The 26,069-nt window shown below is 45.6% G+C and overlaps 1 protein-coding gene across 1 annotated transcript in view; it reads left to right on the top strand.

The window, feature by feature from the left end:
- Window positions 1-26,069, top strand: part of LOC139414870 (runt-related transcription factor 2-like) — a 116,134-nt gene that overhangs the window by 58,751 nt on the left and 31,314 nt on the right. Inside the window, exons 4-5 of the mRNA XM_071162458.1 lie at window positions 3,447-3,623; window positions 8,326-8,487. Of these exons, the coding sequence (XP_071018559.1) occupies window positions 3,447-3,623; window positions 8,326-8,487 (339 nt within the window). The remainder of the gene's footprint in view (window positions 1-3,446; window positions 3,624-8,325; window positions 8,488-26,069) is intronic.

A 26,069-nucleotide genomic window follows, 5' to 3' on the forward strand; every position in this document is an offset into this window, starting at 1 on the left:
CAGGATAGAATATGTTATAAACCTCAGGCTTTCTGCCTGAATCAGGATAGAATATGTTATAAACCTCAGGCTTTCTGCCTGAATCAGGATATAATATGTTATAAACCTCAGGCTTTCTGCCTGAATCAGGATATAATATGTTATAAAGAACCTATGTTATAAACCTCAGGCTTTCTGCCTGAATCAGGATAGAATATGTTATAAACCTCAGGCTTTCTGCCTGAATCAGGATAGAATATGTTATAAACCTCAGGCTTTCTGCCTGAATCAGGATAGAATATGTTATAAACCTCAGGCTTTCTGCCTGAATCAGGATAGAATATGTTATAAACCTCAGGCTTTCTGCCTGAATCAGGATAGAATAATATGTTATAAACCTCAGGCCTTCTGCCTGAATCAGGATATAATATGTTATAATCCTCAGGCTTTCTGCCTGAATCAGGATAGAATATGTTATAAACCTCAGGCTTTCTGCCTGAATCAGGATAGAATATGTTATAAACCTCAGGCTTTCTGCCTGAGGCTTTCTGCCTGAATCAGGATATAATATGTTATAAACCTCAGGCTTTCTGCCTGAATCAGGATATAATATGTTATAAACCTCAGGCTTTCTGCCTGAATCAGGATAGAATATGTTATAAACCTCAGGCTTTCTGCCTGAATCAGGATATAATATGTTATAAACCTCAGGCTTTCTGCCTGAATCAGGATAGAATATGTTATAAACCTCAGGCTTTCTGCCTGAATCAGGATAGAATATGTTATAAACCTCAGGCTTTCTGCCTGAATCAGGATAGAATATGTTATAAACCTCAGGCTTTCTGCCTGAATCAGGATAGAATATGTTATAAACCTCAGGCTTTCTGCCTGAATCAGGATAGAATATGTTATAAACCTCAGGCTTTCTGCCTGAATCAGGATAGAATATGTTATAAACCTCAGGCTTTCTGCCTGAATCAGGATATATGTTATAAACCTCAGGCTTTCTGCCTGAATCAGGATATAATATGTTATAAACCTCAGGCTTTCTGCCTGAATCAGGATATAATATGTTATAAACCTCAGGCTTTCTGCCTGAATCAGGATATAATATGTTATAAACCTCAGGCTTTCTGCCTGAATCAGGATAGAATATGTTATAAACCTCAGGCTTTCTGCCTGAATCAGGATAGAATATGTTATAAACCTCAGGCTTTCTGCCTGAATCAGGATAGAATATGTTATAAACCTCAAACCTCAGGCTTTCTGCCTGAATCAGGATAGAATATGTTATAAACCTCAGGCTTTCTGCCTGAATCAGGATATAATATGTTATAAACCTCAGGCTTTCTGCCTGAATCAGGATATAATATGTTATAAACCTCAGGCTTTCTGCCTGAATCAGGATAGAATATGTTATAAACCTCAGGCTTTCTGCCTGAATCAGGATATAATATGTTATAAACCTCAGGCTTTCTGCCTGAATCAGGATAGAATATGTTATAAACCTCAGGCTTTCTGCCTGAATCAGGATAGAATATGTTATAAACCTCAGGCTTTCTGCCTGAATCAGGATAGAATATGTTATAAACCTCAGGCTTTCTGCCTGAATCAGGATAGAATATGTTATAAACCTCAGGCTTTCTGCCTGAATCAGGATATAATATGTTATAAACCTCAGGCTTTCTGCCTGAATCAGGATAGAATATGTTATAAACCTCAGGCTTTCTGCCTGAATCAGGATAGAATATGTTATAAACCTCAGGCTTTCTGCCTGAATCAGGATATAATATGTTATAAACCTCAGGCTTTCTGCCTGAATCAGGATAGAATATGTTATAAACCTCAGGCTTTCTGCCTGAATCAGGATAGAATATGTTATAAACCTCAGGCTTTCTGCCTGAATCAGGATAGAATATGTTATAAACCTCAGGCTTTCTGCCTGAATCAGGATAGAATATGTTATAAACCTCAGGCTTTCTGCCTGAATCAGGATATAATATGTTATAAACCTCAGGCTTTCTGCCTGAATCAGGATATAATATGTTATAAACCTCAGGCTTTCTGCCTGAATCAGGATAGAATATGTTATAAACCTCAGGCTTTCTGTCTGAATCAGGATATAATATGTTATAAACCTCAGGCCTTCTGCCTGAATCAGGATATAATATGTTATAAACCTCAGGCCTTCTGCCTGAATCAGGATAGAATATGTTATAAACCTCAGGCTTTCTGCCTGAATCAGGATAGAATATGTTATAAACCTCAGTTATAAACCTCAGGCTTTCTGCCTGAATCAGGATAGAATATGTTATAAACCTCAGGCTTTCTGCCTGAATCAGGATATAATATGTTATAAACCTCAGGCTTTCTGCCTGAATCAGGATATAATATGTTATAAACCTCAGGCCTTCTGCCTGAATCAGGATATAATATGTTATATCAGTTTCTGCCTGAATCAGGATAGAATATGTTATAAACCTCAGGCTTTCTGCCTGAATCCCTCAGGCTTTCTGCCTGAATCAGGATAGAATATGTTATAAACCTCAGGCTTTCTGCCTGAATCAGGATAGAATATGTTATAAACCTCAGGCTTTCTGCCTGAATCAGGATATAATATGTTATAAACCTCAGGCTTTCTGCCTGAATCAGGATAGAATATGTTATAAACCTCAGGCTTTCTGCCTGAATCAGGATATAATATGTTATAAACCTCAGGCTTTCTGCCTGAATCAGGATAGAATATGTTATAAACCTCAGGCTTTCTGCCTGAATCAGGATAGAATATGTTATAAACCTCAGGCTTTCTGCCTGAATCAGGATAGAATATGTTATAAACCTCAGGCTTTCTGCCTGAATCAGGATATAATATGTTATAAACCTCAGGCTTTCTGCCTGAATCAGGATAGAATATGTTATAAACCTCAGGCTTTCTGCCTGAATCAGGATAGAATATGTTATAAACAGCCTGAGTTTTATAACATATTATATCTTGATTCATGCAGATAGCCAGAAGCTGTCAGAAGCTAGAGGAGTCTCCTAAAACATTGATATTCTCAGACCGTCTCGTTGTTGTTATTGTTGTACAGGACCGTCAGAAGCTAGAGGAGTCTCCTAAAACATTGATATTCTCAGACCGTCTCGTTGTTGTTATTGTTGTACAGGACCGTCAGAAGCTAGAGGAGTCTCCTAAAACATTGATATTCTCAGACCGTCTCGTTGTTGTTATTGTTGTACAGGACCGTCAGAAGCTAGAGGAGTCTCCTAAAACAGTGCTATTCTCAGACCGTCTCGTTGTTATTGTTGTACAGGACCGTCAGAAGCTAGAGGAGTCTCCTAAAACATTGCTATTCTCAGACCGTCTTGTTGTTGTTATTGTTGTACAGGACCGTCAGAAGCTAGAGGAGTCTCCTAAAACAGTGCTATTCTCAGACCGTCTCGTTGTTGTTATTGTTGTTGTTGTACAGGACATCGTCAGAAGCTAGAGGAGTCTCCTAAAACAGTGCTGTTCTCAGACCGTCTCAGTGAGCTGGAGAGGATCAGACAGACAACCATGAGGGTTGCCATGCCGACACAACCCCAACGACAGCCACTCAACGCTGGACCCAACTCCTTCAACCACCAGGGACAGACACAGATACCAGGTGAGTCTAATACCTCTAACCCTAACCCCAGGGACAGACACAGATACCAGGTGAGTCTAATACCTCTAACCCTAACCCCAGGGACAGACACAGATACCAGGTGAGTCTAATACCTCTAACCCTAACCCCAGGGACAGACACAGATACCAGGTGAGTCTAATACCTCTAACCCTAACCCCAGGGACAGACACAGATACCAGGTGAGTCTAATACCTCTAACCCTAACCCCAGGGACAGACACAGATACCAGGTGAGTCTAATACCTCTAACCCCAACCCCAGAGACAGACACAGATACCAGGTGAGTCTAATACCTCTAACCCTAACCCCAGGGACAGACACAGATACCAGGTGAGTCTAATACCTCTAACCCTAACCCCAGGGACAGACACAGATACCAGGTGAGTCTAATACCTCTAACCCTAACCCCAGGGACAGACACAGATACCAGGTGAGTCTAATACCTCTAACCCTAACCCCAGGGACAGACACAGATACCAGGTGAGTCTAATACCTCTAACCCCAACCCCAGAGACAGACACAGATACCAGGTGAGTCTAATACCTCTAACCCTAACCCCAGGGACAGACACAGATACCAGGTGAGTCTAATACCTCTAACCCCAACCCCAGGGACAGACACAGATACCAGGTGAGTCTAATACCTCTAACCCTAACCCCAGGGACAGACACAGATACCAGGTGAGTCTAATACCTCTAACCCCAACCCCAGGGACAGACACAGATACCAGGTGAGTCTAATACCTCTAACCCCAACCCCAGGGACAGACACAGATACCAGGTGAGTCTAATACCTCTAACCCCAACCCCAGAGACAGACACAGATACCAGGTGAGTCTAATACCTCTAACCCCAACCCCAGAGACAGACACAGATACCAGGTGAGTCTAATACCTCTAACCCCAACCCCAGGGACAGACACAGATACCAGGTGAGTCTAATACCTCTAACCCTAACCCCAGGGACAGACACAGATACCAGGTGAGTCTAATACCTCTAACCCCAACCCCAGGGACAGACACAGATACCAGGTGAGTCTAATACCTCTAACCCCAACCCCAGGGACAGACACAGATACCAGGTGAACCCCAGGGACAGACACAGATACCAGGTGAGTCTAATACCTCTAACCCCAACCCCAGGGACAGACACAGATACCAGGTGAGTCTAATACCTCTAACCCCAACCCCAGGGACAGACACAGATACCAGGTGAGTCTAATACCTCTAACCCTAACCCCAGGGACAGACACAGATACCAGGTGAGTCTAATACCTCTAACCCTAACCCCAGGGACAGACACAGATACCAGGTGAGTCTAATACCTCTAACCCTAACCCCAGGGACAGACACAGATACCAGGTGAGTCTAATACCTCTAACCCCAACCCCAGGGACAGACACAGATACCAGGTGAGTCTAATACCTCTAACCCTAACCCCAGGGACAGACACAGATACCAGGTGAGTCTAATACCTCTAACCCTAACCCCAGGGACAGACACAGATACCAGGTGAGTCTAATACCTCTAACCCTAACCCCAGGGACAGACACAGATACCAGGTGAGTCTAATACCTCTAACCCTAACCCCAGGGACAGACACAGATACCAGGTGAGTCTAATACCTCTAACCCTAACCCCAGGGACAGACACAGATACCAGGTGAGTCTAATACCTCTAACCCTAACCCCAGGGACAGACACAGATACCAGGTGAGTCTAATACCTCTAACCCTAACCCCAGGGACAGACACAGATACCAGGTGAGTCTAATACCTCTAACCCTAACCCCAGGGACAGACACAGATACCAGGTGAGTCTAATACCTCTAACCCTAACCCCAGGGACAGACACAGATACCAGGTGAGTCTAATACCTCTAACCCTAACCCCAGGGACAGACACAGATACCAGGTGAGTCTAATACCTCTAACCCTAACCCCAGGGACAGACACAGATACCAGGTGAGTCTAATACCTCTAACCCTAACCCCAGGGACAGACACAGATACCAGGTGAGTCTAATACCTCTAACCCTAACCCCAGGGACAGACACAGATACCAGGTGAGTCTAATACCTCTAACCCTAACCCCAGGGACAGACACAGATACCAGGTGAGTCTAATACCTCTAACCCTAACCCCAGGGACAGACACAGATACCAGGTGAGTCTAATACCTCTAACCCCAACCCCAGGGACAGACACAGATACCAGGTGAGTCTAATACCTCTAACCCTAACCCCAGGGACAGACACAGATACCAGGTGAGTCTAATACCTCTAACCCCAACCCCAGAGACAGACACAGATACCAGGTGAGTCTAATACCTCTAACCCTAACCCCAGGGACAGACACAGATACCAGGTGAGTCTAATACCTCTAACCCCAACCCCAGGGACAGACACAGATACCAGGTGAGTCTAATACCTCTAACCCTAACCCCAGGGACAGACACAGATACCAGGTGAGTCTAATACCTCTAACCCTAACCCCAGGGACAGACACAGATACCAGGTGAGTCTAATACCTCTAACCCTAACCCCAGGGACAGACACAGATACCAGGTGAGTCAAATACCTCTAACCCTAACCCCAGGGACAGACACAGATACCAGGTGAGTCTAATACCTCTAACCCCAACCCCAGGGACAGACACAGATACCAGGTGAGTCTAATACCTCTAACCCTAACCCCAGGGACAGACACAGATACCAGGTGAGTCTAATACCTCTAACCCCAACCCCAGAGACAGACACAGATACCAGGTGAGTCTAATACCTCTAACCCTAACCCCAGGGACAGACACAGATACCAGGTGAGTCTAATACCTCTAACCCCAACCCCAGGGACAGACACAGATACCAGGTGAGTCTAATACCTCTAACCCCAACCCCAGAGACAGACACAGATACCAGGTGAGTCTAATACCTCTAACCCCAACCCCAGAGACAGACACAGATACCAGGTGAGTCTAATACCTCTAACCCCAACCCCAGGGACAGACACAGATACCAGGTGAGTCTAATACCTCTAACCCTAACCCCAGGGACAGACACAGATACCAGGTTAGTCTAATACCTCTAACCCCAACCCCAGAGACAGACACAGATACCAGGTGAGTCTAATACCTCTAACCCTAACCCCAGGGACAGACACAGATACCAGGTGAGTCTAATACCTCTAACCCTAACCCCAGGGACAGACACAGATACCAGGTGAGTCTAATACCTCTAACCCCAACCCCAGAGACAGACACAGATACCAGGTGAGTCTAATACCTCTAACCCCAACCCCAGGGACAGACACAGATACCAGGTGAGTCTAATACCTCTAACCCTAACCCCAGGGACAGACACAGATACCAGGTGAGTCTAATACCTCTAACCCCAACCCCAGAGACAGACACAGATACCAGGTGAGTCTAATACCTCTAACCCTAACCCCAGGGACAGACACAGATACCAGGTGAGTCTAATACCTCTAACCCTAACCCCAGAGACAGACACAGATACCAGGTGAGTCTAATACCTCTAACCCTAACCCCAGGGACAGACACAGATACCAGGTGAGTCTAATACCTCTAACCCCAACCCCAGAGACAGACACAGATACCAGGTGAGTCTAATACCTCTAACCCTAACCCCAGGGACAGACACAGATACCAGGTGAGTCTAATACCTCTAACCCCAACCCCAGGGACAGACACAGATACCAGGTGAGTCTAATACCTCTAACCCCAACCCCAGGGACAAATACAGATACCAGGTGAGTCTAATACCTCTAACCCTAACCCCAGGGACAGACACAGATACCAGGTGAGACCATAACATTACCCCCCCTTAACCTTCTCAATACCAGGTGAGACCATAACTTGAACCACTCTAACCCCAGGGACAGATACAGAGACCAGGTGAGTCTAATACCTCTAACCCTAACCCCAGGGACAGACACAGATACCAGGTGAGTCTAATACCTCTAACCCCAACCCCAGGGACAGACACAGATACCAGGTGAGTCTAATACCTCTAACCCTAACCCCAGGGACAGATACAGATACCAGGTGAGTCTAATACCTCTAACCCCAACCCCAGAGACAGACACAGATACCAGGTGAGTCTAATACCTCTAACCCCAACCCCAGAGACAGACACAGATACCAGGTGAGTCTAATACCTCTAACCCTAACCCCAGGGACAGACACAGATACCAGGTGAGTCTAATACCTCTAACCCCAACCCCAGGGACAGACACAGATACCAGGTGAGACCATAACATTACCCCCCCTTAACCTTCTCAATACCAGGTGAGACCATAACTTGAACCACTCTAACCCCAGGGATTAATACAGATACCAGGTGAGACCATAACAATAACGCCTCTAACACCAGGGACAGACACAGATACCAGGTGAGACCGTAACTTGAACCACTCTAACCCCAGTGACAGACAACGATACCAGGTGAGACTGTAACTATAACACTCACAGCCTTTTATGTTCCAGTTCCTATTCTAGTTCTCTAGTTGTCTGTATCTATTACATCGGCCCTGTCGAGGTGGAACACTGGACAACAGAGAAACAAACAGCTATGCAGTAGTAGCTAACAAGTCACTCTTTCTGCTCCTCCCTCCCTCCCCTCCTCCTCCTCCTCCTCCTCCCCTCCAACCATCCCTCTCCTCCTTCCTCCAGACCCTCGCCAGTCTCAGTCATCTCCTTCCTGGTCCTATGAGCAGCCCTACCCGTCCTACCTGAGTCCTATGACCTCCCCATCTGTCCACTCCACCACGCCCCTCTCCTCCAGCCGAGCCACCGGCCTGCCCAACATCACTGACCTGCCCCGCCGCCTGTCAGGTAACACAAACACACGAACATTGACGCGTACGCACACTAACCCACACCCACACACACACTCTCACACACCACACTAGAAATAAACAATAACTAACACCAAGAATCAGATTAAATGACATTTGCTCTGTGATTTGTTTCTCTTTAACTCTGTTGGATTTCAAAATAGCCACTTCTACCCCAGCTAGCACATAACGTTCTGAGAACCATATGTTTCTTAGAGCTTGGTGAGAGTGTAGTTGTCCTCTGGTTATTTATCATACAACCTTCCCACAACGTTCTGGGGACGGTGCAGGATAGTTGCTTGGCATTGGAACACAGCACATTTAAGTAACTTGACAAAAAAACATAATTTTCTAATTGTTTTTCATTACTTTAACAACATTTTCCCAAAAGTTCAAACATGGTTACATTTAATTTTCATTTTGGTTCTAGCAACGTTCTCCAACTGGTTTGACATTGGGAATGTTCTCAAATAGTTCAGAGAACATTAAGAAACAACATTCTTCTGTGGGAACGTTTCGTCCAGGTTTACTCATGGTTGTATTTAAAGTCAAGTTCTCAAATTGTTCTGAGAACGTTAAGAAAACTTTACATAAAAACAAGATACATAAAATCATTAACATATATATTCCGTTCTTCAACAAAACTCTCTTTATCCTCTATCTTGTTAAGTGTGTTGGCCACGCCCACTAATTTACCACACCTGATCTTAATGAGTGCTTGTTTCCTTTGAAATGGGGTCTGTTTGAATAGACTAAAATGAACAGCTTTGTATGCGTAAAAAAAAACATGGCGGCATGCTAGCTCGAGCCTGGTGGCACAATTGACTAATTCCATGGATAGAGAACAGAAGACTATTGGTGTCACAAAAATAAAATGGGTTTGCATAAATAATGCCTAAAAAAATGAATTCCCATTGTCGTGTCTTTGGCATCATTAAAAGTGACTGTTATTTTATCAAATCAATTCTCTGTAATTATTATTACGGCATTAAACTAATCATGTAAATGTAATTATCTAGGAAGTCCGGGCACCAAGGAAAATCTGCAGATTACAAAGTTATAATTTTCCTAATATAACTCTTCAGATATTTTAATATCTGATCAATTAGTCTTCTATTAATGAGTTATTCTTTATCTCATGCTAGTCTCATTCCAAACGTAGTAATTTGTTGGCTATCTGCACAAACCCAGACTCTAATATGAATCATTCATACACCAATTGTCTTAATAATTTATTTACTAGCTAACTAAATAATCACAGAAATGCATAAACACACAAACAGTAGATATGGTTACAAGGAAATGATAGGGGAGGTTCCCTAGTGGGCTAAACCGACGGTTTAGTGGACAAAGGGAAGTGGGTGTGGACTGAGAAGGGCGGGAAAGACAAAAAGGAGTCACTACACACTATATTACTATATTCATTGAAATGCTAATCCTTTGCACGTGAAGGCCCACTCATTCGGGAATAATTGCAATCAATATAAATTTACGCCCAGTGTGTCGTCGTGATCTCTGTTGGAATCCGTTCGCCCTGCTGGAGAGTTTATCTGAGTCTCTCGCTCTGCTTCCCTGAAGATCAAAGTCTATCGTGGTTAGAATGGTTACTACAGAGTACCATTCAGAAATGTTCTCATAGAATAGATGTTTCAGGCATCCCAGGTTGACATAATTTCCAGCTGCAGACTAGTAATTAGTATCTAAGATTTGCTCTTATTCTGTTGGGATCGATAGTCTCAAAATTGAACCATTTCCAGTCGTGTAGCCGATGCTCCATGTGGTTTAGGTCTAAACTATTTGCAATAACAGCTCATGCTGTGGGTTTGCTCAGTCTTGGTACTCAAACCTGTGCCACTTCAGCTTACAGCAAGGTACGCGTGGTCTGAAGAGGATTTCCTCAGTAGGGGTTTTTATTCATTAGAAAAGGTGGTTCTATGATGCCTGATCATGTCTGTGCTCACGGGGGCGGGCCAATGAGTTAGTTCAACTTTGAAGGGATTCTCTCACATTAAACGTTTAACATCACATTACATAATTTCACAAATAGTTTACTCTTTACTCATTCATTTTATACAAGAATTAGATGCAAACCCCATTATTGAGAAATGTACACATTCAGAGATAGAGTTATGTGTGTTTCCTGTCCTCTCCGAGGTCACCAAATGAAAAACACTCGTCATACCCCTCCCTTTCGTGTCGACGGACCATTCCCACCATCAAACAAGTGGACATTTTGTTTCAAATTCCCCTTTTGGAGATTTAGGAGTTCGGCCACGTGAAATCCTTTGTTCTCTCTGTCTCTCTTTCTGCATGGCCAGGGGGAGAGAGTCTCCTCCAGGAATTTATAACCTGAGATAACAGAACCTGGGTGTAGGAGAGAGTCTCCTCCAGGAATTTATAACCTGAGATAACAGAACCTGGGTGTAGGAGAGAGTCTCCTCCAGGAATGTACGACCTGAGATAACAGAACCTGGGTGTAGGAGAGAGTCTCCTCCGGGAATGTACAGCCTGAGATAACAGAACCTGGGTGTAGGAGAGAGTCTCCTCCAGGAATTTATAACCTGAGATAACAGAACCTGGGTGTAGGAGAGAGTCTCCTCCAAGAATTTATAACCTGAGATAACAGAACCTGGGTGTAGGAGAGAGTCTCCTCCAGGAATTTATAACCTGAGATAACAGAACCTGGGTGTAGGAGAGAGTCTCCTCCAGGAATTTATAACCTGAGATAACAGAACCTGGGTGTAGGAGAGAGTCTCCTCCAGGAATGTATAACCTGAGATAACAGAACCTGGGTGTAGGAAAGAGTCTCCTCCAGGAATGTATAACCTGAGATAACAGAACCTGGGTGTAGGAGAGAGTCTCCTCCAGGAATGTATAACCTGAGATAACAGAACCTGGGTGTAGGAGAGAGTCTCCTCCAGGAATTTATAACCTGAGATAACAGAACCTGGGTGTAGTAGAGAGTCTCCTCCAGGAATGTATAACCTGAGATAACAGAACCTGGGTGTGGGAGAGAGTCTCCTCCAGGAATGTATAACCTGAGATAACAGAACCTGGGTGTAGGAGAGAGTCTCCTCCAGGAATGTATAACCTGAGATAACAGAACCTGGGTGTAGGAGAGAGTGGGAAGCAGTGATCTATACCCAGAAAGGGCCACATCATGACACCATGTATCCTATCTGTGCTTGGAGGCCACGTTCTGACACCATGTGTCCTATCTGTGCTTGGAGGCCACGTCATGACACCATGTGTCCTATCTGTGCTTGGAGGCCACGTCATGACACCATGTGTCCTATCTGTGCTTGGAGGTCACATCATGACACCATGTGTCCTATCTGTGCTTGGAGGCCACGTCATGACACCATGTATCCTATCTGTGCTTGGAGGACACGTCATGACACCATGTGTCCTATCTGTGCTTGGAGGCCACGTCATGACACCATGTGTCCTATCTGTGCTTGGAGGCCACGTCATGACACCATGTGTCCTATCTGTGCCTCGAGGCCACGTCATGACACCATGTGTCCTATCTATGCTTGGAGGCCACGTCATGACACCATGTGTCCTATCTGTGCTTGGAGGCAACGTCATGACACCATGAGTCCTATCTGTGCTTGGAGTTCAAAACAAATAACCTCTTACTAAAACCTCCCAGGAAGCCTTTAAAGGAACCACAGTAAAACGTTCTCCGAACCTCCCTGGAACCAGAGTAAAACGTTCTCAGAACCTCCCTGGAACCAGATTAAAACGTTCTCAGAACCTCCCTGGAACCACTGTAAAACGTTCTCAGAACCTCCCTGGAACCAGAGTAAAACGTTGTCAGAACCTCCCTGGAACCACAGTAAAATGTTGTCAGAACCTCCCTGGAACCAGAGTAAAACGTTCTCAGAACCTCCCTGCAACCTAAAAATAAACGTTCCCAGAACAAGCATATTTTCACTTCTGTTCTCTAAGAACATACATTTTTTTCAGTTTTACCAGTCAGGAAACATATGGTTTCCTTCCTACAACCAATTTGAAACCAAAAACATATGTTCCAAACTGCCAAGGAACCAATGTGCTAGCTGGGAAGTGTTTGTTACAGTCTGTCAGACACATAGCGTGGGTCTGTTGTCCTCTATTAGTTCATTCTCCTGTAGACTTTAGATATATTGGGGCTAAGGGGTGTGGCCTACCTGACTGGTTCCCTAAGAAGCGGTTAGCACACATCAGATTTTTTTATTCTTGCTGTGAGACTTTGATCCACGAGGACTCTGGGTAATAACAGGACCGGCATAATGACAGACTGAGGGACAAAGAAACCACTTTATACGCCGCCTCCTTCGCAATGTATGCTGGGTATTTAAAACGTCCATGATTGTCCGGACAGCAGAATCTGTCCCTCTCTCTCCATCTCACTTAATCCTCTCCTTCCAGCTCTCTATCTCTCCCTCCTCTTTCTCCATCCATCTCTCTCTTCACCCGCTACTGGAAATATACACTTTTACTTACTTATAATGAAGTCCATCCATCTGTCCTTCAGGGTAAAGACATAAGTGACTGTAAAACTCCCTTTGGGCCCTCAGTTTCACAAGTCTCAATGGAGATGATGGCAAGGGATGAGAGTCGTCCTTCATCAGTCCGGGATGAGAGTCGTCCTTCATCAGTCCAGGATGAGAGTCGTCCTTCATCAGTCCGGGATGAGAGTCGTCCTTCATCAGTCCGGGATGAGAGTCGTCCTTCATCAGTCCGGGATGAGAGTCGTCCTTCATCAGTCCGGGATGAGAGTCGTCCTTCATCAGTCCGGGATGAGAGTCGTCCTTCATCAGTCCGGGATGAGAGTCGTCCTTCATCAGTCCGGGATGAGAGTCGTCCTTCATCAGTCCGGGATGAGAGTCGTCCTTCATCAGTCCGGGATGAGAGCCGTCCTTCATCAGTCCGGGATGAGAGCCGTCCTTCATCAGTCCGGGATGAGAGTCGTCCTTCATCAGTCCGGGATGAGAGTCGTCCTTCATCAGTCCGGGATGAGAGTCGTCCTTCATCAGTCCGGGATGAGAGTCGTCCTTCATCAGTCCGGGATGAGAGTCGTCCTTCATCAGTCCGGGATGAGAGTCGTCCTTCATCAGTCCGGGATGAGAGTCGTCCTTCATCAGTCCGGGATGAGAGCCGTCCTTCATCAGTCCGGGATGAGAGTCGTCCTTCATCAGTCCGGGATGAGAGTCGTCCTTCATCAGTCCGGGATGAGAGTCGTCCTTCATCAGTCCGGGATGAGAGTCGTCCTTCATCTGTCCGGGATGAGAGTCGTCCTTCATCAGTCCGGGATGAGAGTCGTCCTTCATCAGTCCGGGATGAGAGTCGTCCTTCATCAGTCCGGGATGAGAGTCGTCCTTCATCAGTCCGGGATGAGAGTCGTCCTTCATCAGTCCGGGATGAGAGTCGTCCTTCATCAGTCCGGGATGAGAGTCGTCCTTCATCAGTCCGGGATGAGAGCCGTCCTTCATCAGTCCGGGATGAGAGCCGTCCTTCATCAGTCCGGGATGAGAGTCGTCCTTCATCAGTCCGGGATGAGAGTCGTCCTTCATCAGTCCGGGATGAGAGTCGTCCTTCATCAGTCCGGGATGAGAGTCGTCCTTCATCAGTCCGGGATGAGAGTCGTCCTTCATCAGTCCGGGATGAGAGTCGTCCTTCATCAGTCCGGGATGAGAGTCGTCCTTCATCAGTCCGGGATGAGAGCCGTCCTTCATCAGTCCGGGATGAGAGTCGTCCTTCATCAGTCCGGGATGAGAGTCGTCCTTCATCAGTCCGGGATGAGAGTCGTCCTTCATCAGTCCGGGATGAGAGTCGTCCTTCATCAGTCCGGGATGAGAGTCGTCCTTCATCAGTCCGGGATGAGAGTCGTACTTCATCAGTCCGGTTTAGGCGGTGTCTTTATTAGTTTCAGGGCAGGAAGTGACCTCTCTCTGGATGCTGTTGTGGTTGGTATAGTGAGGAGCAGCTGCTGTAACTTTGTTGCCTCTGGGACCATCTGTGTCATGCTGGAACAAAAAGCTGAGGAGCAGGTGATTTGTCTCGTACCATTTGTGATCTGCACAACCTGTACAAGATCAAATCAAATCAAATCAAATTTTATTTGTCACATACACATGGTTAGCAGATGTTAATGCGAGTGTAGCGAAATGCTTGTGCTTCTAGTTCCGACAGTGCAGTAATAACCAACAAGTAATCTAACTAACAATTCCAAAACTACTGTCTTATACACAGTGTAAGGGGATAAAGAATATGTACATAAGGATATATGAATGAGTGATGGTACAGAGCAGCATAGGCAAGATACAGTAGATAGTATCGAGTACAGTATATACATATGAGATGAGTATGTAAACAAAGTGGCATAGTTAAAGTGGCTAGTGATACATGTATTACATAAGGATGCAGTCAATGATATAGAGTACAGTATATACGTATGCATATGAGATTAATTAATAATGTAGGGTAAGTAACATTATATAAGGTAGCATTGTTTAAAGTGGCTAGTGATATATTTACATCATTTCCCATCAATTCCCATTATTAAAGTGGCCGGAGTTGAGTCATTGTCAGTGTCAGTGTGTTGGCAGCAGCCACTCAATGTTAGTGGTGGCTGTTTAACAGTTTGATAGCCTTGAGATAGAAGCTGTTTTTCAGTCTCTCGGTCCCAGCTTTGATGCACAAGTACTGACCTCGCCTTCTGGATGATAGCGGGGTGAACAGGCAGTGGCTCGGGTGGTTGATGTCCTTGATGATCTTTATGGCCTTCCTGTAACATCGGGTGGTGTAGGTGTCCTGTAGGGCAGGTAGTTTGCCCCCGGTGATGCGTTGTGCAGACCTCACTACCCTCTGGAGAGCCTTACGGTTGAGGGCGGAGCAGTTGCCGTACCAGGCGGTGATACAGCCCGCCAGGATGCTCTCGATTGTGCATCTGTAGAAGTTTGTGAGTGCTTTTGGTCAGCCTTAAATCTAATGAAATCAAAGTACTTGGTATATTTTGACAGGCTCTCGTTTTGATGGTGGTGTCGAACTTTGTGACATTGTTGCATTTTTTTTGTTGCAGTCCACTAAACCAAGGACATTAAGTTCACTAAAGTGGTCAAACCCGGCTCTCATCAGAACATTAATATTATCCAGTAGATGTTCTAATCTAATCAGCTGTTTACTACGAGTTTAGCTTTCTGTCAGTCCCAGATCATTGCATTTGATTCGCTCATCGAAACTGTCGCCTCCATTCCAGTGCTTTCATTGGATACGGCAGAAACCAGAGGCGGCTGGTGGGGGGGGAGATATAGGAGGACGGGCTCGTTGTCATGGCTGGGATGGAGTAAATGGAACGGAGTCAAACATGTGGTTTCCATATGTTTCCATGTTTGAAACCTCTCCATTCATTCCATTCCAGCCATTACAATGAGCCTGTCCTCCTATAGCACCTCTCACCAGCCTCCTCTGGCAGAAAAACATGTCCAGCTCATTGTTTAATTGAAAATTCCAAGCAGCTAACACAGTGGCGGTCTCTGAATAGGTTGCTAACTAAAGTTCCATCATGAGCCATGAACAAACAGCTTTGGATGTTGTATTTTTCACTTGCGCTTACTTACAAGCCCTTAACCAAAAATGCAGTTAAGAAAAATACCTACAAAAAATAATAAGAAATAAAAGTAACAAATAATTAAACAGCAGCAGTAAAATAATACAGGGGGTACCATACAGAGTCAATGTGGAGGCTATATACAGGTACCATACAGAGTCAATGTGGAGGCTATATTCAGGTACCATACAGAGTCAATGTGGAGGCTATATACAGGTACCATACAGAGTCAATGTGGAGGCTATATACAGGGGGTATCATACAGAGTCAATGTGGAGGCTATATACAGGTACCATACAGAGTCAATGTGGAGGCTATATACAGGTACCATACAGAGTCAATGTGGAGGCTATATACAGGTACCATACAGAGTCAATGTGGAGCTGGTCCGACCAAGCTGACTCCACACTCCAAGACTGCTTCCATCACGTGGACTGGGAGATGTTTCGTATTGCGTCAGATAACAACATTGACGAATACGCTGATTCGGTGTGCGAGTTCATTAGAACGTGCGTTGAAGATGTCGTTCCCATAGCAACGATTAAAACATTCCCTAACCAGAAACCGTGGATTGATGGCAGCATTCGTGTGAAACTGAAAGCGCGAACCACTGCTTTTAATCAGGGCAAGGTGTCTGGTAACATGACCGAATACAAACAGTGCAGCTATTCCCTCCGCAAGGCTATCAAACAAGCTAAGCGCCAGTACAGAGACAAAGTAGAATCTCAATTCAACGGCTCAGACACAAGAGGCATGTGGCAGGGTCTACAGTCAATCACGGACTACAGGAAGAAACCCAGCCCAGTCACGGACCAGGATGTCTTGCTCCCAGGCAGACTAAATAACTTTTTTGCCCGCTTTGAGGACAATACAGTGCCACTGACACGGCCTGCAACGAAAACATGCGGTCTCTCCTTCACTGCAGCCGAGGTGAGTAAGACATTTAAACGTGTTAACCCTCGCAAGGCTGCAGGCCCAGATGGCATCCCCAGCCGCGCCCTCAGAGCATGCGCAGACCAGCTGGCCGGTGTGTTTACGGACATATTCAATCAATCCCTATACCAGTCTGCTGTTCCCACATGCTTCAAGAGGGCCACCATTGTTCCTGTTCCCAAGAAAGCTAAGGTAACTGAGCTAAATGACTACCGCCCCGTAGCACTCACATCCGTCATCATGAAGTGCTTTGAGAGACTAGTCAAGGACCATATCACCTCCACCCTACCTGCTATATACAGGTACCATACAGAGTCAATGTGGAGACTATATACAGGTACCATACAGAGTCAATGTGGAGGCTATATGCAGGTACCATACAGAGTCAATGTGGAGGCTATATACAGGGGGTACCATACAGAGTCAATGTGGAGGCTATATACAGGTACCATACAGAGTCAATGTGGAGGCTATATACAGGTACCATACAGAGTCAATGTGGAGGCTATATACAGGTACCATACAGAGTCAATGTGAAGGCTATATACAGGGGGTACCATACAGAGTCAATGTGGAGGCTATATACAGGGGGTACCATTCAGAGTCAATGTGGAGGCTATATACAGGTACCATACAGAGTCAATGTGGAGGCTATATACAGGGGGTACCATACAGAGTCAATGTGGAGGCTATATACAGGGGGTACCGGTACAGAGTCAATGTGGAGGCTATATACAGGTACCATACAGAGTCAATGTGGAGGCTATATACAGGTACCATACAGAGTCAATGTGGAGGCTATATACAGGTACCATACAGAGTCAATGTGGAGGCTATATACAGGTACCATACAGAGTCAATGTGGAGGCTATATACAGGTACCATACAGAGTCAATGTGGAGGCTATATACAGGTACCATACAGAGTCAATGTGGAGGCTATATACAGGGAGTACCGGTACAGAGTCAATGTGGAGGCTATATACAGGTACCATACAGAGTCAATGTGGAGGCTATATACAGGTACCATACAGAGTCAATGTGGAGGCTATATACAGGGAGTACCGGTACAGAGTCAATGTGGAGGCTATATACAGGTACCATACAGAGTCAATGTGGAGGCTATATACAGGTACCATACAGAGTCAATGTGGAGGCTATATACAGGGAGTACCGGTACAGAGTCAATGTGGAGGCTATATACAGGTACCATACAGAGTCAATGTGGAGGCTATATACAGGTACCATACAGAGTCAATGTGGAGACTATATACAGGCACCATACAGAGTCAATGTGGAGGCTATATACAGGTACCATACAGAGTCAATGTGGAGACTATATACAGGTACCATACAGAGTCAATGTGGAGGCTATATACAGGTACCATACAGAGTCAATGTGGAGGCTATATACAGGTACCATACAGAGTCAATGTGGAGGCTATATACAGGTACCATACAGAGTCAATGTGGAGGCTATATACAGGTACCATACAGAGTCAATGTGGAGGCTATATACAGGTACCATACAGAGTCAATGTGGAGGCTATATACAGGTACCATACAGAGTCAATGTGGAGACTATATACAGGTACCATACAGAGTCAATGTGGAGGCTATATACAGGGGGTACCATACAGAGTCAATGTGGAGGCTATATACAGGTACCATACAGAGTCAATGTGGAGGCTATATACAGGTACCATACAGAGTCAATGTGGAGGCTATATACAGGTACCATACAGAGTCAATGTGGAGGCTATATACAGGTACCATACAGAGTCAATGTGGAGGCTATATACAGGGAGTACCGGTACAGAGTCAATGTGGAGGCTATATACAGGTACCATACAGAGTCAATGTGGAGGCTATATACAGGTACCATACAGAGTCAATGTGGAGGCTATATACAGGTACCATACAGAGTCAATGTGGAGGCTATATACAGGTACCATACAGAGTCAATGTGGAGGCTATATACAGGTACCATACAGAGTCAATGTGGAGAATATACAGGTACCATACAGAGTCAATGTGGAGGCTATATACAGGTACCATACAGAGTCAATGTGGAGGCTATATACAGGTACCATACAGAGTCAATGTGGAGGCTATATACAGGTCCCATACAGAGTCAATGTGGAGGCTATATAAAGGTACCATACAGAGTCAATGTGGAGGCTATATACAGGGGGTACCGGTACAGAGTCAATGTGGAGGCTATATACAGGGAGTACCGGTACAGAGTCAATGTGGAGGCTATATACAGGTACCATACAGAGTCAATGTGGAGGCTATATACAGGTACCATACAGTCAATGTGGAGGCTATATACAGGTACCATACAGAGTCAATGTGGAGGCTATATACAGGGGGTACCGGTACAGAGTCAATGTGGAGGCTATATACAGGTACCATACAGAGTCAATGTGGAGGCTATATACAGATGGTACCGGTACAGAGTCAATGTGGTGGCTATATACAGGGGGTACCGGTACAGAGTCAATGTGGAGGCTATATACAGGGTGTACCGGTACAGAATCAATGTGGAGGCCATCTACAGGGTGTTACGGTACAGAGTCAATGTGGACACTATATACAGGATGTTACGGTATAGAGTCAATGTGGAGGCTATATACAGGTATCATACAGAGTCAATGTGCTGGGGGCACCGTTAGTCGAGGTAATGGAGATAATATGTACATGTAGTTAGAGGCTTGGGGGTAGAAACTGTTAAGGAGCCTTTTGGACCTAGACTTGGCGCTCCGGTACTGCTTGCCGTGCGGTAGCAGAGTGAACAGTCTATGGTTAGGGTGACTTGAGTCTTTGACAGTTTTTAGGGCATTCCTCTGACACCGCCTGATATAGAGGTCCTGGATGGCAGGAAACTTAGCCCTCTGAAGTGCCTTTCGGTCGGAGGCCGAGCAGTTTCCATACCAGGCAGTGATGCAACCAGTCAGGATGCTCTCGATGGTGCAGCTGTAGAACCTTTTGAGGATCTGAGGACCCATGCCAAATCTTTTCAATTTCATGAGGGGGAATATTCTTTGTCGTAGTGTGTTTGGACCATGTTAGTTTGTTGGTAATGTGAACACCAAGGAACTTGAAGCTCTCAACCTACTCCACTACAGCCCCGTTGATGAGAATAGGGGAATGCTTGGTTCTCCTTTACCTGTAGTCCATAATCATCTCCTTTGTCTTGATCACGTTGAGGGAGAGGTTGTTGTCCTGGTACCACCCGGCCAGGTCTCTGACCTTCTCCCTATAGGCTGTCTCATCGTTGAGGGAGAGGTTGTTGTCCTGGTACCACCCGGCCAGGTCTCTGACCTTCTCCCTATAGGCTGTCTCATCGTTGAGGGATAGGTTGTTGTCCTGGTACCACCCGGCCAGGTCTCTGATCTCCTCCCTATAGGCTGTCTCATCGTTGAGGGATAGGTTGTTGTCCTGGTACCACCCGGCCAGGTCTCTGATCTCCTCCCTATAGGCTGTCTCATCGTTGAGGGAGAGGTTGTTGTCCTGGTACCACCCGGCCAGGTCTCTGACCTTCTCCCTATAGGCTGTCTCATCGTTTTTGATGATCAGGCCTACCACTGTTGTGTCATTGGCAAACTTGATGATCGTGTTGGAGTCGTGCTTGGCTATGCAGTCGTGAGTGAACAGGGAGTACAGGAGGGGACTGAGCACGCACGCCTGAGGCAATCCCGTGTTGAGGATCCGCTTGGTGGATGCGTTGTTTCCTACCCTCACCACCTGGGGACGGCCCGTCAAGAAGGCCAGGATCCAGTTGCAGAGGGAGGTGTTTAGTTCCAGGTTCCTTAGCTTAGTGATGAGCTTTGAGGGCACTATGGTGTTGAACGCTGAGCTGTAGTCAATGAACAGCATTCTCACATAGGTGTTCCTTTTGTCCAGGTGGGAAAGGGCAGTGTGGAGTGCAATAGAGATTGCATCATCTGTGGATCTGTTTGGGCGGTATGCAAATTCCTCCAATTTGCATACCGCCCAAACAGAGGTCTAGGGTTTCTGGGATAATGGTGTTGATGTGAGCCATGACTAGCCACTTCATGGCTACAGACGTGAGTGCTACAGGTTGGTGGTCATTTAGGTAGGTTACCTTAGTGTTCTTGGGCACAGGGACTATGGTTGTCTACTTGAAAAATGTTGGTATTACAGACTTGGTCAGCGCATGCTCTGAGTACACGTCCTGGTAATCCATCTGGCCCTGCAACCTTGTGAATGTTGACCTGTTTAAAGGTCTTAATCACATCGGCTACGAAGAGCGGGATCACACAGTTGGTGAAGCTGGTGCTCTCATGCATGTTTCAGTGTTACTTGCCTTGAAAGCGAGCATAAAAGTAATTTAGTTCGTCCAGTAGGTTCGTGTCACTGGGTAGCTTGTGGCTGTGCTTCCCTTTGTAGTCGGTAATAGTTTGCAAACCCTGCCACATCCGACGAGCGTCAGAGCCGGTGTAGTACGAGTCAATCTTAGTCATGTATTGAGCCTTTGCCTGATTGATGATTTGTCAGAGGGCATAGCGGGATTCTTTAGAAGCTTCCTGGTTAGAGTCCCGCTCCTTGAAACCGGCAGCTCTTCCCTTTAATTTATTGCGGATGTTGCCTGTAATCCATAACTTCTGTGACTGATGTGGGTTACTCCTCAATGCCATCAGAGTAATCCCGGAACATATCCAAGTCTGTGCTAGCAAAACAGTCCTGTAGCTTAGCATCTGCTTCATCTGACCACTTTCTTATTGACCGAGTCACTGGTGCTTCCTGATTTAGTTTTTGCTTGTAAGCAGGAATCAGGAGGATAGAATTATGGTCAGATTTGCCAAATAGAGGGCGAGGGAGAGCTTTGTACGCGTCTCTGTGTCTGGAGTAAAGGTGGTCTAGAGTTTTTTTCCCTCTGGTTTCACATTTAACATGCTAATAGAAATTAGGTAAAAATTGATTTAAGTTTCCCTGCATTAAAGACCCCGGCCACTAGGAGCACCACCTCTGGATGAGCGTTTTCCTGTTTGCTTATGGCCGTATACGTGTGTGGTCTTAATGCCAGCATTGGTTTGTGGTGGTAAATTGACAGCTACAAAAAATACAGATGAAAACTCTATTGGTAAATAGTGTGGTCCACAGCTTATCAGGTGAGCAAAACCTTGAGACTTCCTTTTTGTGCAACAGCTGTTGTTTACTAATATGCATAGGCCTTCGGGTGTGCCCCTAGATATCCGTAGATATGTCTGAGTGTGCCCCTAGCTATCCATAGATATGTCTGAGTGTGCCCCTAGATATCCGTAGATATGTCTGAGTGTGCCCCTAGATATCCATAGATATGTCTGAGTGTGCCCCTAGATATCCATAGATATGTCTGAGTGTGCCCCTAGCTATCCATAGATATGTCTGAGTGTGCCCCTAGATATCCGTAGATATGTCTGAGTGTGCCCCTAGCTATCCATGGATATGTCTGAGTGTGCCCCTAGCTATCCATAGATATGTCTGAGTGTGCCCCTAGCTATCCATAGATATGTCTGAGTGTCTGAGTGTGCCCCTAGATATCTGTAGATATGTCTGAGTGTGCCCCTAGATATCCATAAATATGTCTGAGTGTGCCCCTAGATATCCGTAGATATGTCTGAGTGTGCCCCTAGATATCCATAGATATGTCTGAGTGTGCCCCTAGCTATCCATGGATATGTCTGAGTGTGCCCCTAGCTATCTATAGATATGTCTGAGTGTGCCCCTAGCTATCCATAGATATGTCTGAGTGTCTGAGTGTGCCCCTAGATATCTGTAGATATGTCTGAGTGTGCCCCTAGATATCCATAAATATGTCTGAGTGTGCCCCTAGATATCCGTAGATATGTCTGAGTGTGCCCCTAGATATCCATAGATATGTCTGAGTGTGCCCCTAGATATCCGTAGATATGTCTGAGTGTGCCCCTAGATATCCATAGATATGTCTGAGTGTGCCCCTAGATATCCGTAGATATGTCTGAGTGTGCCCCTAGATATCCATAGATATGTCTGAGTGTGCCCCTAGATATCCATAGATATGTCTGAGTGTGCCCCTAGATATCCGTAGATATGTCTGAGTGTGCCCCTAGATATCCGTAGATACAGTGCCTTGCGAAAGTATTCGGCCCCCTTGAACTTTGCGACCTTTTGCCACATTTCAGGCTTCCAACATAAAGATATAAAACTGTATTTTTTTGTGAAGAATCAACAACAAGTGGGACACAATCATGAAGTGGAACGACATTTATTGGATATTTCAAACTTTTTTAACAAATCAAAAACTGAAAAATTGGGCGTGCAAAATTATTCAGCCCCCTTAAGTTAATACTTTGTAGCGCCACCTTTTGCTGCGATTACAGCTGTAAGTCGCTTGGGGTATGTCTCTATCAGTTTTGCACATCGAGAGACTGAATTTTTTTCCCATTCCTCCTTGCAAAACAGCTCGAGCTCAGTGAGGTTGGATGGAGAGCATTTGTGAACAGCAGTTTTCAGTTCTTTCCACAGATTCTCGATTGGATTCAGGTCTGGACTTTGACTTGGCCATTCTAACACCTGGATATGTTTATTTTTGAACCATTCCATTGTAGATTTTGCTTTATGTTTTGGATCATTGTCTTGTTGGAAGACAAATCTCCGTCCCAGTCTCAGGTCTTTTGCAGACTCCATCAGGTTTTCTTCCAGAATGGTCCTGTATTTGGCTCCATCCATCTTCCCATCAATTTTAACCATCTTCCCTGTCCCTGCTGAAGAAAAGCAGGCCCAAACCATGATGCTGCCACCACCATGTTTGACAGTGGGGATGGTGTGTTCAGGGTAATGAGCTGTGTTGCTTTTATGCCAAACATAACGTTTTGCATTATTGCCAAAAAGTTCAATTTTGGTTTCATCTGACCAGAGCACCTTCTTCCACATGTTTGGTGTGTCTCCCAGGTGGCTTGTGGCAAACTTTAAATTACACTTTTTATGGATATCTTTAAGAAATGGCTTTCTTCTTGCCACTCTTCCATAAAGGCCAGATTTGTGCAATATACGACTGATTGTTGTCCTATGGACAGAGTCTCCCACCTCAGCTGTAGATCTCTGCAGTTCATCCAGAGTGATCATGGGCCTCTTGGCTGCATCTCTGATCAGTATTCTCCTTGTATGAGCTGAAAGTTTAGAGGGACGGCCAGGTCTTGGTAGATTTGCAGTGGTCTGATACTCCTTCCATTTCAATATTATTGCTTGCACAGTGCTCCTTGGGATGTTTAAAGCTTGGGAAATCTTTTTGTATCCAAATCCGGCATTAAACTTCTTCACAACAGTATCTCGGACCTGCCTGGTGTGTTCCTTGTTCTTCATGATGCTCTCTGCGCTTTTAACGGACCTCTGAGACTATCACAGTGCAGGTGCATTTATACGGAGACTTGATTACACACAGGTGGATTGTATTTATCATCATTAGTCATTTAGGTCAACATTGGATCATTCAGAGATCCTCACTGAACTTCTGGAGAGAGTTTGCTGCACTGAAAGTAAAGGGGCTGAATAATTTTGCACGCCCATTCTTTCAGTTTTTGATTTGTTAAAAAAGTTTGAAATATCCAATAAATGTCGTTCCACTTCATGATTGTGTCCCACTTGTTGTTGATTCTTCACAAAAAAATACAGTTTTATATCTTTATGTTTGAAGCCTGAAATGTGGCAAAAGGTCGCAAAGTTCAAGGGGGCCGGATACTTTCGCAAGGCACTGTATGTCTGAGTGTCTGAGTGTGCCAGTTGAGAACAAGTTCTCATTTACAACTGCGACCTGGCCAAGATAAAGCATAGCATATAGATATGTCTGAGTGTGCCCCTAGATATCCATAGATATGTCTGCGACCTGGCCAAGACTTGTTCCTGAAATAGAAACACATATCCAACTTCAGTTTCTTGGTCAAGTTATCAATGTGCTGTTTAAAATCCAGCTTTTTCATGTTACCAAATCCCAAGATACTTATAGGAGGTGAACCTATCAATGTGCTGTTGAAGGCCAACAGCAGGGCATGGTCAACAGTGTTGAAGGCCAACAGCAGGGCGTGGTCAACAGTGTTGAAGGCCAACAGCAGGGCGTGGTCAACAGTGTTGAAGGCCAACAGCGGGGCATGGTCAACAGTGTTGAAGGTCAACAGCAGGTCATGGTCAACAGTTTTGAAGGCCAACAGCAGGGCATGGTCAACAGTGTTGAAGGCCAACAGCAGGGCATGGTCAACAGTGTTGAAGGCAAACAGCAGGGCATGGTCAACAGTGTTGAAGACCAACAGCGGGGCATGGTCAACAGTGTTGAAGACCAACAGCGGGGCATGGTCAACAGTGTTGAAGACCAACAGCGGGGCATGGTCAACAGTGTTGAAGGCCAACAGCAGTGCATGGTCAACAGTGTTGAAGGCAAACTGCAGGGCATGGTCAACAGTGTTGAAGACCAACAGCGGGGCATGGTCAACAGTGTTGAAGACCAACAGCGGGGCATGGTCAACAGTGTTGAAGGCCAACAGCGGGGCATGGTCAACAGTGTTGAAGACCAACAGCAGGGCATGGTCAACAGTGTTGAAGGCCAACAGCAGGGCATGGTCAACAGTGTTGAAGGCAAACAGCAGGGCATGGTCAACAGTGTTGAAGACCAACAGCAGGGCATGGTCAACAGTGTTGAAGACCAACAGCAGGGCATGGTCAACAGTGTTGAAGACCAACAGCGGGGCATGGTCAACAGTGTTGAAGGCCAACAGCAGGGCATGGTCAACAGTGTTGAAGGCAAACAGCAGGGCATGGTCAACAGTGTTGAAGACCAACAGCAGGGCATGGTCAACAGTGTTGAAGGTCAACAGCAGGGCATGGTCAACAGTGTTGAAGGCCAACAGCAGGGCGTGGTCAACAGTGTTGAAGGCCAACAGCAGGGCATGGTCAACAGTGTTGAAGACCAACAGCGGGGCATGGTCAACAGTGTTGAAGGCCAACAGCGGGGCATGGTCAACAGTGTTGAAGGCCAACAGCAGGGCATGGTCAACAGTGTTGAAGGCCAACAGC

The sequence above is a fragment of the Oncorhynchus clarkii genome, chromosome 8 (assembly GCF_045791955.1).
Source record: "Oncorhynchus clarkii lewisi isolate Uvic-CL-2024 chromosome 8, UVic_Ocla_1.0, whole genome shotgun sequence".
Taxonomy (NCBI): domain Eukaryota; kingdom Metazoa; phylum Chordata; class Actinopteri; order Salmoniformes; family Salmonidae; genus Oncorhynchus; species Oncorhynchus clarkii.